An 18,194-nucleotide genomic window follows, 5' to 3' on the forward strand; every position below is an offset into this window, starting at 1 on the left:
CAGACAGTGCGGGGCGGACAGATTCTGACATTCGTCACTCGGTAGCTCTAAATGGGAGGAAGCTTCCGAGGTTTCAAGAGCCCTCGCCGGCCGCCCGGACGGACAGACGTCTAGCAGTAGGCGCCTTTACCTCTCCAGCTGGTTTATCTCTCTGGGCAGAGAGTGACGTCAGCTGTGTGAGCCCCAAGGGGAATTCATGCACAAGATCCTGGTAACAGGAAAGGATGGGAAGTAGATTACTCGGAAACTAACCTAATGCGACTACATTCGTTATTAACATGTTAAGTTTTGATCGTAACACTGGCCCCAAATAGACTTACACTTGTATCAGGCTCATACAGGCCTAATTTAAAAACATTTAAACTTAAATTTAAAGCAATAAAATGAATACATTCTATTATCTGAAAAATTATAGTACTGTATCTTCCTCACTGAGAGAATCCAACCAAATTATAAAATTCTGACAACAGTTATCTAGTAAGACAGGACATGAGAGTTCATCCTTTTCTTAAAAAAGTTTAAACAATTATTTTCTCAATGCGTGTTAATTTATTGCATTGACAAATCTACTGTTACAACGCTAATTGCACAACAAATAAAACAGTGCACAAATACAAGAATAATGCTCATGACTGAAAGAATTCCGATTAAACTTTACTGAATTTAATTTTAATTCATACCTGTCCAGTATAATACCGTACTTCATATGAAACTCAAACCGAAAATTATGATATTTTTTTTCAAATAACTCAAATTACACAACATTTCGTCCATGACATAATGACAAAGTACTGAATGCATTAAGATCTATAAATTTTAAAACCACAAAGCTGTCAGGGAATCTCCCCCCTCCTTCACCAGTTTCTTTCCTCCGACATTATTGTTCTTGTTATGTTCTTTTGTTTCTGAATTCTAAAAATCTCAGTCCCTGTTCGGTTCACACAGCTGGAATGTTCCTATGTAAACGCGTTGTTTGACAGAATGTGTTATGTTTCGTAGTGACCACCCAGGCAGATTCTTTTTAAGGGGCGGAGCAAGGTCCTGCAGGTCAGAGACCCAAACGCACTGCTCAATGTCTTCAACCTTTGGTGAGACTAATCGTCGGCCACCGAGGCAGAGGACTGCTATATGGTCACGGACGTGCTTAGTGCGGGATTACTCACACGGTCACGTGCTCTGTGAATTGTCAAGTACTTCACAAAAACGAGCTCCTTAGAGTCGAATAAGACAGACATGTGAGTTCTGAAGTTTTCACGGCGGTTATGATCATTATGTTGTTGTTCTTCCGGACTTTGGCACCCTGTAGACTCGTCAGATACCAGAGCCTCGGAGAAACATCCTATCACAATTTTTAAAGCTGAGTTAAATATTTGAACTCAAGAGAAGAACAGACAAAGTTATATGAAAAACTTCGTAGTCATTACTCTTCACCTAGCATTAATAAGGTGCATAGAACATGTAGAACGCATGCGGAGTTAAGAAATGAACATGTAATTTTAATCGGAAAATCTCATACGAAGAGAACATTCGTGAGACCTAGGCGTGGACGGGATGATAATATTAAAAATGATCTAAAATAAACAGGGTATGAGAGTGGGAACTGGACTTCGCTTTCCGCAAAAGACGGCTATCAGATTCTGAACCAAGACTATGCTGTATGAAGCCGGCTGGTTCCTGCTCGAACCTCAGGACATACCTGTGAACTGAGCTGCTGGCAACGTGGTGAAAAGCTGAGTAGCATCAAAATGCATTGAGCAGTGCGCGAGAATGTCCGGACAGAGTACGGTACGTGATTGGTTTTTGGAAGTTTTTCGTCAGACGCCCCCCCCCCCCCCCCCCAGTTTTGTACTTCCGCTGTTCCTTTGTCTTCTCGTGTAACTGACGTCATATTTCGTTTTGTTTCCAGGTAGAATGAGTTGTGGCGGTGAAGTGGTTTGGGTCGTAATGCATTCTTACATCCTCACAGTTATTTCCGCCTAAGTGCAACGCTTGCACAATCAGTTTCCTTGGGACGTCAAGCACGGCGTACAGCGCCCGACTTACGTGTATCCAGTTTCACCGCATTCCGTCGCTATTAATGCGACCTTCAATCGTTGTATTTACGCGCGAACGGTTACTTCTCGATAAAGACACACTGATGGAAGTTGACAAATTAAATTAAAAGATCAAATATCAACTTCCTTAATAAAATCAGAAAATACAGTTGAACACTAACCAGATTAAGTCCTGTTAATATCGCTACTCCAATTAAATTTCACAAATCTCCGATGTACTTAATATAATTAAGCCATGTGATGATAATATAGTTTAATATGCCACGGTAGTCTAGCGGTTAGAACGCTGGCCTTGTAATCCTGGGGTCTCGGGTTCGATTCCCGGCGGTGCCCGAATTTATAACTTGTGTTGGGCAAGGCCGTGGTCTAGGCAACACGGAGTTTTCCTCCGGGGGCTTCCCTGGTTTCTCCGTGGCATCCCATTCACACACAGAAGAAGGCAATGGCAAACCACTTCTGGATCATCTGCCAAGAACGTATATGAACAGGTCCCAGTCCGAGAAAAGGATGGAAGGATCCTGTTCATATGGACCTGTCGTCAGACAGAACACTACAAATAATAAAATGTGGTAAGGAATCATGAGAGCTCATTTCACTGTTAAATGTCTGAAAACTAGATAAGCCTTTTCTGTTATATCGATTCGCCTCACATCTCATTATGTTAGTGATAAACCAGATGTAATAAAATTTATTAATTTAATAATATCATTTCGCTTCCTGCCAAACAACGAAACATGGTGATTAAAATTCTTACAGGGCATTGGAATAATATCTGCACGTCAATGTATGCCAATGAATAGATTTAGAAGAAGCAATAACTCTGACACATGATCACACGTATTATTCAACGACGTGTTTCACTTACATTGCACAACACTGTACGTACAGGACCACACACAAAACCAGTGTATTGCGTACAACGTGGAAACAGCTTTTTGTTACAGCGTACAGAGATGCATGATGCAATTACGGGCCCGCAGGGTGTACATGGTCAGCGTCGGACTGGCTGAAGTGTTAGCGGTGTCTGAGTGAGAACGTGCTGAGTAGACCATCTGGGTATAAAGTAACAGGAGAATGGATGAAATGATATGTAATAAAGATACGTAATTTGTACACATCGACAAATATTATTAGTGTAATCAATCACATAGAACTGAGTGACTTCAAATTTAATTGAAGATCCATCTTATAGAACTGTTTCTTCTCACCTCTCACTACCATGTGTCCGCTTACCGAGACCACGTAATGTCGAGTGAGGTTTATTACAAGAGTCCTCACTGAGAAGGTCGTAGTAGGCATTAGATACTGGTATTTGAATCAACTCAATGCCTCACGCCAAATTTAATTAGTTTCCATTTTACATCTTCCTTCCATCCACGTCTAGGTCTCCCAAGTGACGTCGTCCCTTGAGGTATTACGATTATAATTTATTGATTTCTTTTGTGTGTGTATTACCAATGATCTCCCATGCTTAATTTAGGTCCCACTCATCACATTCCCCTTTATTATTAGACGAAGATTACGAACAAAAACGCTCCTACTTGTGTGATATTCTCCATTCTCCTGTCACTGCCTTCTCCTTAGGTCAAAACGTTCTCATCTGCACTCTTGCCAAACACTCACGTAGTCCCCTCAGAGCGAGTTTCTCACCCACACGAAACAGGAGACAAAATTATGTATTTCTATAGTTTGTTGTTCACATTTTGGAACAAAATATTCTGAACTGAATGGCAGTATACATTTTTATCTGTGGTTTATAGTCTTGGTGAACCGCACTGGAAAAGTACCCTTCAAATCACACGTTCTTCCGTTTCCTGTTCTCGGGCTAAGAAAAATTTTAACTACCAGCAAATTTCTCACAATATCAGGAAAATTACTTGTACCTTTCCCGCATCTAATCAGGGAAATCCGATTTCTTAAGAAGCATGTTCACTTACCGGAGCTAATACCTCCGGGTCTCTGTTTAGGACACACGAACGCATAAGATCGGCATTAGGCGGATTCCAAAAACTTAACATTACATTGGCAATTATTACAAATCTGTTAAATTATACAACCGATTGTGGTCTGCTGTGAATTCACCTTGAAGATGGGAGCCATACGTTCCTCCGAAATATCGGTACAAGACCACACGGTATCACAACCCACAAGACCACAATCGAAATCTTCACTGACGTGAGAATATCAAATATCTGACAATATCATGACTGCCCACAAAATATTGAACAAGGTGCTATAAACTTCAAAATAATATTTTATGTCTCAAGTGGGCCTACCTTTCCTCTGTGCAAAATACAAAGAAAGTTAACATTTAAAGGCAATTTAAACCCACCTTAAACGTTAAGAGAGCAGCACTGAGTAATGTGTCAATTACGATTGATCCGATACGCGCCTTCTACCTAATTGGTTTTCAATGTCTATTGTATTGTGGGAATACCCTGACACGTTAAACATAACCACAGTTTTTCCGCCTCTCCGTGTTACGCAGATGTTATTCTGTCTGAAACCTTCTCAGGATATTTTCGCTTTCTATGTTCTCCGCAGAAATAAATATAAAAAAAAAATCAATGGCCAATGTTCAGGCCTGCGTATTAGTGCGGCGCTAAATCATTAAAAATGGGAGAAACATTAAATTGTTGCCATAACACAACAGTTATATTATAATTATTGCATTCGTGCATGACCTGACTTCTGGACTAGAATTTACCGCTGCCTCTAAAAAGAAGAGTCCATCCACCCGAGAAACTGCTTAAGCTTGCATTAGCGCTTGTAGGTCTGTCGATATCTGAGAGACAAGTCACTCCAATTAAACAATTGCTCCAATTTCTGAGAGATCAAACAACAGTCAAGTTTTTTCTTTTTCCTGCCACGGAGTTTCTAAGAGTCGCGAACTCTGCATGAAGCAGCCAGTACGAAATTAACCCCTTATGTGATGTCACTACAGCGCCATTTCCGGCCAAAGGTTTTGCGCACTCCATCGCAATGAGTACCGGGTGTTCATCAATATACTGTGTGTGTGTGAGATAAAAGGCATTTTATTCTACATTTTAATATTTTCCGTCAAATCACAATTTTTAATAAGATAATAAAATATAAAATATTTAAAATATCATTTCACGTTCCGCATCGAATGATCGATTTACAAATTGGAACGATCATTCGATGCGGAACGTGAAATGATATTTTAAATATTTTATATTTTATTATCTTATTAAAAATTGTGATTTGACGGAAAATATTAAAATATTAACCTAATTCACAATATGACGCAAATATACTACCTTATTTTATTCTATATTTTCTCGTGAACTAAAATGCACAGAATGAAAATCAAACGCATCTAAGAAGGTTATTATTAGATAAAACAGGTGGTGCGTATAGATACCACTTGCTTTAAACAGTTAAACCATGTTCATTTTAACAGAGTCTGAAAAAACAACTTTGAATTTCTTCTGACTTAATCCGTAGTGTTCCTTTTATCCAACAGACAGAGAGAGGAGAATGAGGCTTGTAATTATGGTCACCTTGTGATAAATTCCGTATCCCAGCCACACAGGAACACACTGACATATGACCAACAGGGCCACTTAGTCACCATCATGGGGTGAACATCCAGATGTCTCGACTTAAACGCGTGTTGACCGACGGACTGACTTGTAGCCAGTTGAATTAATCCCCACTCCTCTAAGCTTAGGTCTCTCGAACCGGATATCCTGATGATGGAAGCACTAAGTACCTCTGCAACGTCGATCAATTTTTACGAGACTATACGACGCAGCAACCCAGAAGACATAATAATCAATATTTAAGTATTTTTACGTAAATATTAAATCCAACAAACCACGAGATATGGGTACGTCATAACTCTTCCCACCGCTGCAGAACGGATTAATTTTATTTTGCGGACATTACTGTGAAAACTCATTGCATGGTGTGAACATGGCACAACCAGCGGAAAAGCAAATGAAAACCGAAGGCATCAGATCAATTCTGTCTGCAGGCTGAATCAACAACTGGTCGAGTTGTTACCTCGATAAAGAGAGAGTCAATGTTAATCCCGTCTCCAGCCACGACGTCCTTGTCTCCTGTTTACTCTGAGGGCCAGCGACTTAGGAACCGCTCTGCCAGGAGAAAATGGCTCCTGATGAAATGCAAATTTCCCTCCTAGAGAGACGTTTTAATGGATTAGTCCAACTATTCCCAAACTGTGGCTGGCGAAAAGCTGCCGATCCGCGAGGCAATGTTTCCCATCCTTTCGAGCCCGAGGATCGGTAGAATGACAGTCGGTTTCCAAGGACCTATCTGCTTCACATTGCACAGTCCAAACATAACTCTACAGATCTAATAATTTTATTAGTAATACGTCTAAAACACACGTATTTACAATAACAAATTTAACAACTTTATCTGATATTAATGTAGAGATGTTGTGTAGCTATGTAGTCACTCAGGAAGACGGTTGGTTGATATTTTACTCTCTGTTAACTGGTTAACAGGACAAAGTTAGTCATTCAGTGAGATGGTTGGTTGATGAGTCAGGTCAACAGTTAAAAACAAACACTTTCGACGCACCTTGACAAAACCTAAAGATTATTCAATTAGCAGACATTTTAGCCTTCTAGATTGAACGGTGCTAAGGTTACTCACGCCTTAGAACTTCGCTTATTCATTATAATGGTATTATCAATGGTTGTAAATTTAACAGTACAACCTTTACCATCAATGACGCGATGTTCATGCCAATTTTTACGAAACTCTGTGAATTTTGGTGTTGGAGAAGAAGAATAGAGAAGATCAGGTGGACGGATCGAGTGACCAACGAAGAAGTATTGAGGAGAGTCAACGAGCAAAGAAACATTCTGCAGGCGATTACACGAAGGAAAGCTAACTGGCTGGGACATCTTATGAGAAGGAATGGATTACTGAGTGATATCACCGAAGGCCAGGTTGAAGGAAAGCGAGGACTGGGAAGAAGATTGATACAGCTAACCGACGACCTTAAACAAGGAAAGAAGATGACGTTCCAGGAATAAAAGCGAGAAGCCGAGAATAGGGACAACTGGAGAGCTCTTTTTGGGCAGAGCAATGGACCTGTCGTAAGACAGAACACTTAATAACAATAATCTGTGAATTTGTTCAAATGCATATTTATTCACACATGGGCACGATGCTATAAGACTGTCATTCTTTGCAAAATATGAAACTTGTACTAAAATGTTACTGGGCATCTACAGACACACATCTTTCTCGGTTTAAGAGAATGGCATCTGCTTGCGTCCAGCGGTTCATCTGCTGTGGCTATCAAATTCAGTCGTTGCATTTAATATGAAGTCCAGACAAACCCCTAGAATCCCACTTCGTTTGGAACGATCTATAAAATAACGTAATAAAACATATAACGACACGCACCCTACACGCACTGACACGTGGGCTCGTGATACACGCACAGTGGCACTAGGAAAACGTCGAGACAAGTCTGATGCTCTCTGCGCCAAACACGTTGGAAGTTATAACACGCACATCATTACTAAATGATGCTGTGGGGCAGTTTACAGCGGAGTCCATATGCACTCGGATAATTTTCGTTCAGTACTTTAAAAGCTGATGGAGCCGCGTAGACCGGAAACGGAAAAGAAGAGTGTAAAGTAAAGAGACCACATTAAAATTACATCTGATAAAAAAGAGAATTTGCGAGATTATGAGACTCAGATCTCGATATGAAATTTTATTTATTTATGGTTTATTTAAAGAATCCAATGACAGGATGATTGAAGAAATTGGAATTTATGTGGATGTGGTCGTGACCTAATACAAAATACACGTATCTCTGAATTTGCGCGAAGGGACTAAGATAAACCACGAAAAACTCATGATAACCCGTCTCCGGGCCGAGATCTTTCAAATACGATGTACGCGAAATTCAGTAGCTGGGAAGACAAAGGATCTCATAGAAATAGTGCGTGAGGCGCGTAATGGATGGCTCAGGATAAGCTCTAATGGTGAGGTTCTGAGACACTTCGTATTCCATAAACACGGAGAATGACAATTTTTTTGTAAAAAAGGCAATGCACTGTCCACTCAGCTGCCAAACAACATTCAGTTAATAGGAGACATTCTTATGCATGTAAATATTTTCATCAATAAGAATAACTTCTTGGGATTTATCTACATGATCAGTAAACGATGGGAAAATTTCCAGCAGCTTCAGCCGTCACAAAGAAATGGATGAAGGGTGCGTTTGTCAGTTTAAGGGGAAGCTTATCTGTTTGAACTGACTGAGACTATCAGGTAGAGCCTCTGCACAAACCGGATGTTATTCCTCAGTTTTACTACAGACTTCAATAGATTCTGAACTTCTTACCTGGACTTACTACCGGTTATTCAAAACGGAATTTTATTTCTCTGTCAGTGTTCATACCACAACCACCTGGACGACCGACTTCGAAGAATTATAAATTCCGTTGATTCTTAAAGGTTTGTAGCAACGCTTAACTCATTACATTGTAATTATATCAGACACTGTTATCGCCTAAGGTACGGTATAGTTCATGACTAGCACTGAGATAGTATCCGACGTTTGTACACTACCAATACAAAATACCGGGTCAGTTTCATCCACCTCCAAACCTTAAAGCAAGTTACGAATTTTTGTATAATTTCCTCTCTTACGATAATTCATGTGCAGTACAGCCACGGTGGTCTAGCGGATAGAACGCTGGCCTTGTAATCCTGGGGTCTCGGGTTCGATTCCCGGCGGTGCCCGAATTTATAACTTGTGTTGGGCAAGGCCGTGGTCTAGGCAACACGGAGTTTTCCTCCGTGGCATCCCAACAATTACTCCATTCACACTCAGAAGAAGGCAATGGCAAACCACTTCTGGATCATCTGCCAAGAACGTATATGAACAGGTCCCAGTCCGAGAAGAGAAAAGGATGGAAGGATCCTGTTCATATGGACCTGTCCTCAGACAGAACACTAAATAAATAAATAACATTTCTGTAGTTTCTGCCTTTGAATCACCGACACCTATATCAAGTTTTGTTTCGAAGTGTGGAAAAGCGACACATGTAGCAAACAGACGCATGCGTTAATATATTATATACACAGTCACACACACAAATCCCTATGGTTACATTTTCTGCTGATCAATGTTAAGTTTATTTGCCTGCCCGCCCTATTGATTGGAGAGAGAACGCAATTTTTTAACGTACCAGAACATCGTGCCCCGAGCGAAAGTGGAATTTCCGTTCCATGCATTACAGTTGTCGACATCAAATGCAAGTGAGCAGTCAGCTTCACGCTGTGTCCGCATTGCCATCGGAAAAATGAACGGTTTCCAATTAACGAGGAAACTGACTGGCTACACACAGACCGAAATCACTTTACCGGCTGGGGAATCCCAGATGTCATAGTTCACAGAGCGTTGCATTAAGTTTGAGGACCAAAAGGTTGCATGAGATTCGAGGTTCTCACAGCGGCGAAGATGGTAATTGACGGTGGTCTTCCAGATTGCGACGCCCTGAAATTGAAGATGGCATCTTCCTCCAGAAGTTTCCTACCCATGTAAAAAAGTTACCACCACCATCGACACTGTTCAGTCTCTTGCTATTTTCTTGGGAACACTGCTACTGACATAATCTGTTCAGCAGACCATCGTCATGGAGAACAGACAGTGGGTGTCTACAGCCCTGGTCATCGCGCTGATGGTCTCTGTCGTAGCTGGACAAGGAATCCTGTACCCCATCGAATCTGAATCTCGAGCTGTACATTACCTGGACGGCATCTGGAACTTCCGTCTTGCCAACGAGTCTGACTCAGATGTTGGACACAGGGAAGGCTGGTACAGGCAGGAACTTAGGAAGGCGAGTATTTCATTATTCATATTATTCATCTTTCCTTTCCAATTTATGTTCTGCTTGTGCATGTGAGCGCGTGCTTGTACGTGCTTGTGCCGAAGTCCTGGTTGCTTTATCTCTCTTTCTGTTCTTTAAATTTTTCTTCCTTCTTTTTGTCTTTTATCTTCTCTTTTTAGTTCCCTTTTCTTTAATTCCTTTAAATCTATTAAAATGTGACTCTGGTTTTTATTACTTTTGATTTAATTAATTAATATTGTCCGTCTAATCACAATTTAAAATTTAAAATTAAGATAGTTAAAATACCATGTGATGCTCCTTATCGAAACATTCGATTTACATTTGTAAGGACCATCACATGGTATTTTAACTATCTTAATTTTAAATTTTAAATTGTGATTAGACGGACAAGATTAATTAATTAAATATATATTTTCACAATATGACGCAACTCTATCATCTTACTTTTGATGTCACATATTTCATATAAACTGAGGACATCAAGTAAAGTGAACATTTTCATGCAGGGCAGGGGTGGGTAAACACACACCCTTGCTTCCAACGACTATGCACTTAGTAACGATACCAAGTGTTACACTGAAGTACATCAAAGGCTGGAAATTTCTTGAATTCATTTATGGCTGATTTTAGACAGGACAAACGATCCAGATGCCTGTTCCAGCCAGCTATAATGACATCACAGAAGACAAAGCCGTGAGGGACCATGTTGGGGTCGTGTGGTACGACAGGACCTTCTACGTTCCGCGGACATGGAGCTCACCGAACATGAAAATCTGGCTACGTTTTGGTGGTGTTCACTATGCTGCTGACGTTGTACGTTCGTTCTTACACTCTTGTCATTACTTGATTGTTATTTATTTCATTAATTTTTTCTATATTATTTTCTTCAGTCGGTTATTATGCATATAAATTAAATGAATTCATTGAACCCATGAATTTGAACTTGATTCATTGAACTTGTTGAATAAAATGATAATAAATTAAGTTCTCACGTAAATTTAAAGAGTGGTTTTCAAATTCTGTATCATAATCTGTTAGTTATTTCCCTACCAAAAATGTTATGGATAGAATTGTATTAAATATTAAATTTGAATCCTGGGATTAATGAAACTCAGACTTCTGATATTATTGCTTTTACATACTGTAAGATTTTTTTTTTAATTATCAAATTCAAAGATTAATTTCTCACAGTTTGTGAATGGTGAACTGGTGGTGAGACACACTGGAGGACACATCCCTTTCCAGAGTGAAGTCACTTCTATTCTTCAGTATGGACGAAAGAACCTCATCTCTGTGGCCGTTAACAACATTCTCACACACATCACTGTACCCCAAGGAAGTCTTGAGAAGCTTCAGACGTAAGTTAATAAGCGTACATCCACATTTATTCTTATTACGTAAGCAGTCTCATTTCTAAAAGCTGCCTACTAAGATTCCACAATGGTAATGCTGAAGACTTGTATCTAGGAGATACCCAGGTTGGATCTTGTTTGGGTTTTAATTGGTCCATCTAGAGATAGTATCTTGCATTTCCCATCTGTAATTTGTGGTTGACGAAGTGCCACTGGGGCAGCGTTTTTACTAAATACTCTGAGTTTTCAATGTCAATCAACATTTCACCAATTTTTCATACTCATCTATTATGCTATCTGAAGTGTGCAATAGGCCTCACTAGCTGATATGTTACCTCAAATTTGGTTCTATTTGGGGCTTCACTTCTGTCTTTACACTCGGTTGGACTGAGTAATGAGTGATACTAATTTCCACATAATTTCTCATTACAGTGACAGTGGTCCGAAGATCGTCCAGTATTACAAATTTGATTTCTTCAATTACGCCGGTATCCACAGGTCTGTAGTGCTGTACACAACCCCAAGTGTCTACATTGATGATATCTCAGTAAATACAGACATAAATGAAGATACAGGTGAGCCACCCACACCAACGCAAAAAAAAATCATATTTTATGCAGACTGCACTGTTCGGCAAAATGTTTCTATGACAGAGGCAAATAATCTCTCTCTCTCTCTCTCTCTCTCTCTCTCTCTCTCAGCAGTTTTATTTGTGTACTATATATTAGCTTTGTAACAACAGATTTCAATCAGGCACATAACAAGTAAAAGTCTACAGTGTTACCACTACAACAAACTGCTTGACTTTACAGATATCGATCAAGACATATTATTTATGCTAAGAGATAAATATGTCGGACAGTCGTTCAGTAAGAAATTTAATAAAAAAACATTCCAAACGCATATTTCTTGCTTCTTTGTAGGAGTTATTAAGTACAACGTGAGCGCTGGTGGAGAACCTACAAACCATTCCACTGTTTCTGTGAGTCTCCTTGACCGGGATGAAAACTATGTCATCCGTGATGTTATGGGGAATGAAGGAAACCTACGGGTTCCCCAGGCTAAACTATGGTGGCCATACTTAATGGATCCTGACCCCGCATACCTATACACATTGGAGGTGAGAGAAATAAAGACACGGACATCTTACACTCATTAATATGCACCAAAGAATTTTATAATTCTTGCTTTGTGGACAATCCGTTTCAAAATTATACTTTTCTGTTGAATAAAAATTTTCTTGGATATTATCCATCGTCTAGTAATTATAAAACGTAAAACGACGTTTCGGAGATAGAGTCCCATCTCCGAAACGTCGCTCTATCTAGTGGGCCCAACTGTGTAGGAACCTGAAGACGGAGATAGAGTCCCATCTCCGAAACGTCGCTCTATCTAGTGGGCCCAACTCTGTAGGAACCTGAAGACGGAGATAGAGTCCCATCTCCGAAACGTCGCTCTATCTAGTGGGCCCAACTCTGTAGGAACCTGAAGACGGAGATAGAGTCCCATCTCCGAAACGTCGCTCTATCTAGTGGGCCCAACTCTGTAGGAACCTGAAGACGGAGATAGAGTCCCATCTCCGAAACGTCGTTTTACGTTTTATATTTACTAGACGATGGATAATATCCAAGAAAATTTTTATTCAATTGACTCTTCACCATCGCCAAGACGTTTTAGATTTGATTATACTTTTCTACTTAATCACCATCATCATCAACCAAAATGTGGCCACGAGGTTTATTAATTGATTTAACACTTGCCATATTTTGCTCAAATTATTACTTCTTCCTTATTCTGAACACGAGTTATAGATCTAAGGAGGATTTGCGTCGTGTTCTAGTATCAGAACTTTGGAAATGTTCATTATTTCTGTGGACTGCTGATCACTAAGTCCAAGTAAAAGGATTAGGTCCATTGTCTAGTTCTAGATCCATTAATAAATATATTTTCTTATAGTCACCTTTCCCCATGGACCATAGTTCAAAACTCTCTGTAAAATACAATCTTCTTTCATCCTTTTGACATGGACCTACCACGTATTTATATTACAAAAAAATTCAGTATTATTAATTTACACACCGTCGCTCTCCCACTCTGAGGGAAGACAGAGGCTGTTTGGGATCAGGGTGCTGAGGAGAACCTAATACAGCAGAAGTAGCACGGAGAAGGTGAAAAATGAACGATGAGGAGCTTCATGTTCTGTGCTTTTCACTACATATTACCATGGTAACCAAATTTAGGGAGGAAACATGGGTAAAGCATGCAGAAAATATAGGGAAGATAAATGCATACAGAATTTTAGACGTAAATCTTTAACGACTCGCTTCAGGTGCGACTGTCAACCAAAGATGAGGTGCTTGAAGATGTATACCGACTACCGGTGGGAATAAGGAAACTTGGTTGGGGCAATAGCAGTGTCACTATCAATGGTAAACCGATCTACATCAGAGGATTTGGTCGGCATGAGGATTCTGAGGTGAGTGGAGATCGAATGAATTTATTCATACTTCAACAGCCTCCCTTGTTTATAGTAACTGTAATAATTTTATGTACTCGGTAAAACATTTTAAGCAAAGGAGAATAACAAATTGAAAACCAAACCGAGAGGGACTTGTCACCTACTTCTCTGTCAAGGGAAACATTAAACAGAGCTTGTTTTTATTTGGCTACTGTAAACATATAATAAATTTAGTAGAAATACATTGGGTTGGCTGATCTTCTGTTGAAGGAGTACGACCAATTATGGTGTATGAAGGATCTATTATTTCTGAATTGGAGCAGGTCAGATTTTCTACTCCATAGTGTTTTAGCAGCTGAAGTATTAGTAGGGTTCATAGCAGAGAATTTAAAATAGAGTGTGGAAACAGTCATGAAATATTAACATAGCTTGGGAAATGTAAGGAAAACAATCCGAAACGAGTAGGAAATTGCTCGCTTGGGAAACCTAGTCATAGATGGGAACGTTTTATTAAAGTGGATGTTCCATAAAAAGGGTACGAGGATTTGGTTTTAATTAATCAGGCTCGGTATAAGGGACAGTGAAGGACTATGCACCATCAAATTAGTTTATCCCTTAAGGCGGGCTAATAAATAATATAATGACACTCATTACAGATAAGGGGGAAGGGCCACGATTTCCCGCTGATCACACGTGACTACAACCTGATAAAGTGGCTTGGAGCCAATGCTTATCGAACTTCACACTATCCTTATTCAGAAGAGATCATGGACTTTGCAGACAGAGAGGGTATTATGATCATAGATGAGTGCCCTGGTGTAGACATAGGGTAAATACATGTGTTATGATTTCTGACTAATACCTAAGTTATTTAACAACAGTCTTTTAAGTCCATAGTTCATATAACATTAAAAGAGATTTTTACAAAAAAATCTGCTTAATTATTCGTGTTTTTTTCCGTCTAATCACAATTGTATATATTATTTTAGTATTATTTATATACAATTGTGATTAGACGGAAAAAACACGAATAATTAAATTTTAATTCACAATATGACGCAATTATATCAACTTAAAAAATTCTGATAAGAATTAACAAATTAACTTGACTCAACTTTTACAAAGCATGCGAAATTTTAATTACATTTCCTCATTATAATAAATTTTCCCACAAAATATACTACAGCTGATAACTTAAATATTTATAGGCATTGCTTCTATGTAGTTAGTCACACCCATAAATACAGCTGAATAGTAATTGGGTTAATCCTTTAAAGCGCAGTGTTAATTATATGAACCATCTACTTTAATGTTAAGTATCACAGTCTTTCATACACAGAGTGTATTTACATATCTCATGTGGTTCTCTAACAACTTCTCGACGCTGTTAACAATTAATGCTGAAATTGTACAGCCCTTGAAAAATACATCGTGATTCAGGAAAGTTCCAAAGCCACAGCTGTATTATATTTTGTCCACAATAAGTGACTGATGCTAGAAATGTATCCACACTGTCAAGTTATTTTAATTTACTCTTACAGTAGCTATGGCTTCAGTGCAGAGCTTCTAGAGGCCCACAAAACAGCATTAACAAGACTGCATCAGAGAGACAAGAACCGTCCCAGTGTCGTCATGTGGTCTGTTGCTAACGAGGCCCTCACATCATTGCAGGGGGCTTCTGATTATTTCCAGTAAATATTTACCGACTAACTGAATAACCAACTAATTAGGTGACAGACAGACTAATGAAAAATATATTCGACCAATTGCTAACAAAGTAACTAAATCTCTTGTAATGGAACTAGTAAATATTATGATGAGAAGTTTGAGGTTAAAAACGTTCAATTTAATTTTTTATGTATTGCATCCTTTCATCGACTCCAATTATGGAAGTCGCTCATACGAGGGCGTCTACATCTGATAGATCAGTATCCAAAGAAACAGAATATTGCCTTTCAACATATGAATCATCCAACTTACCATATGTTAGAGCCTCTCATAACTCGTTTTCTCCACGTAATAATATCTTAGATAATCAGTAATTATTTTGAGAGATGTTTGTCGCTGTTTCAGAGGTCCTTGCTGCCTCAATGATCAGGACGATGAATCGCCCTGATGACGGAGGCAGTATGACCTCTGAAACGTTGGTTAACATCGACCAGACTACACAGCGCAGCAACCCGGAAGACAGAAATCTTCATACTCTGATGACGGAGGCAGTATGACCTCTGAAACATTGGTAAACATCGACCAGACTACACAGCGCAACAAACCAGAAGACAGAAATCTTCATATTCATCGCCCTGATGACGGAGGCAGTATGACCTCCGAAACGTTGGTTTACATCGACCAGACTACACAGCGCAACAAACCAGAAGACAGAAATCTTTATATGACTAGCCAAACTGATTTCTGGCAACCAACCTTGACAGACTTACTATAATTTACATTTTACATCCCTTATTAGTGTGCTTAATATCTAAAAGCTCAGCATCTGGACTAATTAAAACTGTTTTTCACTTTTAGCGCAATTGCCGACCACATGAAAGTTTTGGAATCTTCTCGTCCCATCACTATGGCTATTAATGCACTATACGATATGGACCTAGTGGTTGGTATTACCGCTTTCTGTGCGGACATTTTAAATCCTTACACTCTTTGTATAGCATAGGTTTATTTATATTGATAAAAAGATTCAAATAGCTTTATCCACCAAGAACAGGGAAAGATCTTTCAAACTACAAATAAAATATTGACACTAATATATTTAGTACTGTTAACAGGCAGCTTCTTATTTTTCACATTTGATAAATATTAGAGGATACCTTTCTGCTCTTTGTTAAAAGTGACGTGATTTTAATGAAATATTAAACTTATATTAATTCAGTTTAAATAATATCTGATGATTTTATTATTCCAGGGTCAGTTCATGGACGTGATTAGTTTCAACCGATACAACGCTTGGTATTCAAACAGCGGAAGAACAGATACAATAACAAATAATGTTAAAGAGGAGGCTAAGAATTGGCATAAGAAATATAATAAGCCAGTGTTAATGACGGAATATGGCGGAGATACAATAGCAGGTCTACATTTGGTATGTAAATATGCAGCTCCTTAAAAAATGACAAGCATATTATAAAGAGTAGATCACAAGTTCTAAAACCATTATACTAACAATACTTATTAAGAAATATCAGTCTTATGCAGCAGTCTATTGTATTGAGAAACCATGTTTAAGTATTGAAATAGAGAAACAGAACTGTTCTTTACTGTTATTATTCATGTGTTTTAGTCACCTGAATATATATGGTCAGAAGAATACCAAGCGAAATTACTGTCCAAACATTTTGAGGCATTTGATGAACTCCGCAGTGAACGTTTCTTTATTGGAGAAATGATATGGAACTTTGCTGACTTCAATACAGCACAAAGTAAGAACCACATCATGTTTCATAAAGTTATTATAAAAAATAAAAATTGTTTTATAAAACTGAAGAAAAAATTTAAATTCCATAAAAATTAGTGGTACGCCACGGTGGTCTAGCGGTTAGAACGCTGGCCTTGTAATCCTGGGGTCTCGGGTTCGATTCCCGGCGGTGCCCGAATTTATAACTTGTGTTGGGCAAGGCCGTGGTCTAGGCAACACGGAGTTTTCCTCCGGGGGCTTCCCCGGTTTCTCCGTGGGATCCCAACAATTACTCCATTCACACACAGAAGAAGGCAATGGCAAACCACTTCTGGATCATCTGCCAAGAACGTATATGAACACGTCCCAGTCCGAGAAGAGAAAAGGATGGAAGGATCCTGTTCATATGGACCTGTCGTCAGACAGAACACTAAATAAATAAAAATAATAATAAAAAATTAGTGATTACTTTCTTATAGTGAATACAGACGTACAGATTCAGAAGTAGAGTTTGCGTACTGTCTCTTCTATTCTACTACGTAAGAAATCCAACTTGAATTAAAAATGTAAAATATTCAGAGATGTTTACTGCTGTTTACTATTTTTCTACAGCTTATGTTCGAGCAGGTGGCAACAAGAAGGGCATATTCACAAGGAACAGACAGCCAAAAGCATCAGCACTTTTAGTAAGGAAGCGCTACTGGGCAATAGCTGAAGAACTTGACAACGTAACACCCCCAAATGATTTGTCTGAGTACGTTTACAAGAATCATTTGAAACACCTGAAGACTGTAACTGAAGAAATCAGTGATGTTGCACTTATCTCTGTGTAACTTTCAACCAAGAATCTGAATCCCGACTGAACAAAAATCATATGGATATTTTGTACCTTGCCAGCAATGCGCCTAATGAATGAGAGTTCAAGATATCCTCAAATGGTTATTTACAGTTATGTATACTTTTTGCCATGCATATAATATTAAGGCTACATAAATACATGTTTTACTATATAACATAAACCCCAGCTGTTAAGAGGCTTAATTTTTA

General features: G+C 38.9%; 2 protein-coding genes across 2 annotated transcripts in view; one reads left to right on the forward strand and one right to left on the reverse strand.

The window, feature by feature from the left end:
* Mmp2 (Matrix metalloproteinase 2) overlaps window positions 1-18,194 on the reverse strand; it is a 173,347-nt gene that overhangs the window by 135,272 nt on the left and 19,881 nt on the right. The gene's annotated exons all lie outside the window — the stretch shown is intronic.
* On the forward strand, window positions 8,397-18,166 carry LOC110839248 (beta-glucuronidase). The gene is made up of 13 exons (XM_022083267.2): window positions 8,397-8,528; window positions 9,704-9,916; window positions 10,559-10,741; window positions 11,120-11,286; window positions 11,713-11,855; window positions 12,204-12,400; window positions 13,610-13,756; window positions 14,395-14,567; window positions 15,280-15,429; window positions 16,265-16,349; window positions 16,659-16,835; window positions 17,034-17,172; window positions 17,760-18,166. The coding sequence occupies exons 2-13, from the start codon at window positions 9,713-9,715 to the stop codon at window positions 17,978-17,980; spliced, it is 1,986 nt and encodes a 661-aa protein (XP_021938959.1). The 5' UTR covers window positions 8,397-8,528; window positions 9,704-9,712; the 3' UTR covers window positions 17,981-18,166.

The sequence above is a fragment of the Zootermopsis nevadensis genome, unplaced genomic scaffold, assembly GCF_977971745.1.
Source record: "Zootermopsis nevadensis isolate Lab colony 2312 unplaced genomic scaffold, Znev_1.0 Znev_ptg000010l, whole genome shotgun sequence".
Classification (NCBI taxonomy): domain Eukaryota; kingdom Metazoa; phylum Arthropoda; class Insecta; order Blattodea; family Termopsidae; genus Zootermopsis; species Zootermopsis nevadensis.

Bases quoted from the DNA above. Each gene is read 5' to 3' on its own strand.
- LOC110839248 (XM_022083267.2), top strand. From the start codon at position 9,713: ATGGAGAACAGACAGTGGGTGTCTACAGCCCTGGTCATCGCGCTGATG. The intron at 13,757-14,394 runs GTGAGTGGAGAT...CACTCATTACAG, and splicing joins GTCGGCATGAGGATTCTGAG to ATAAGGGGGAAGGGCCACGA. The intron at 15,430-16,264 runs GTAAATATTTAC...TTTCACTTTTAG, and splicing joins GGGGCTTCTGATTATTTCCA to CGCAATTGCCGACCACATGA.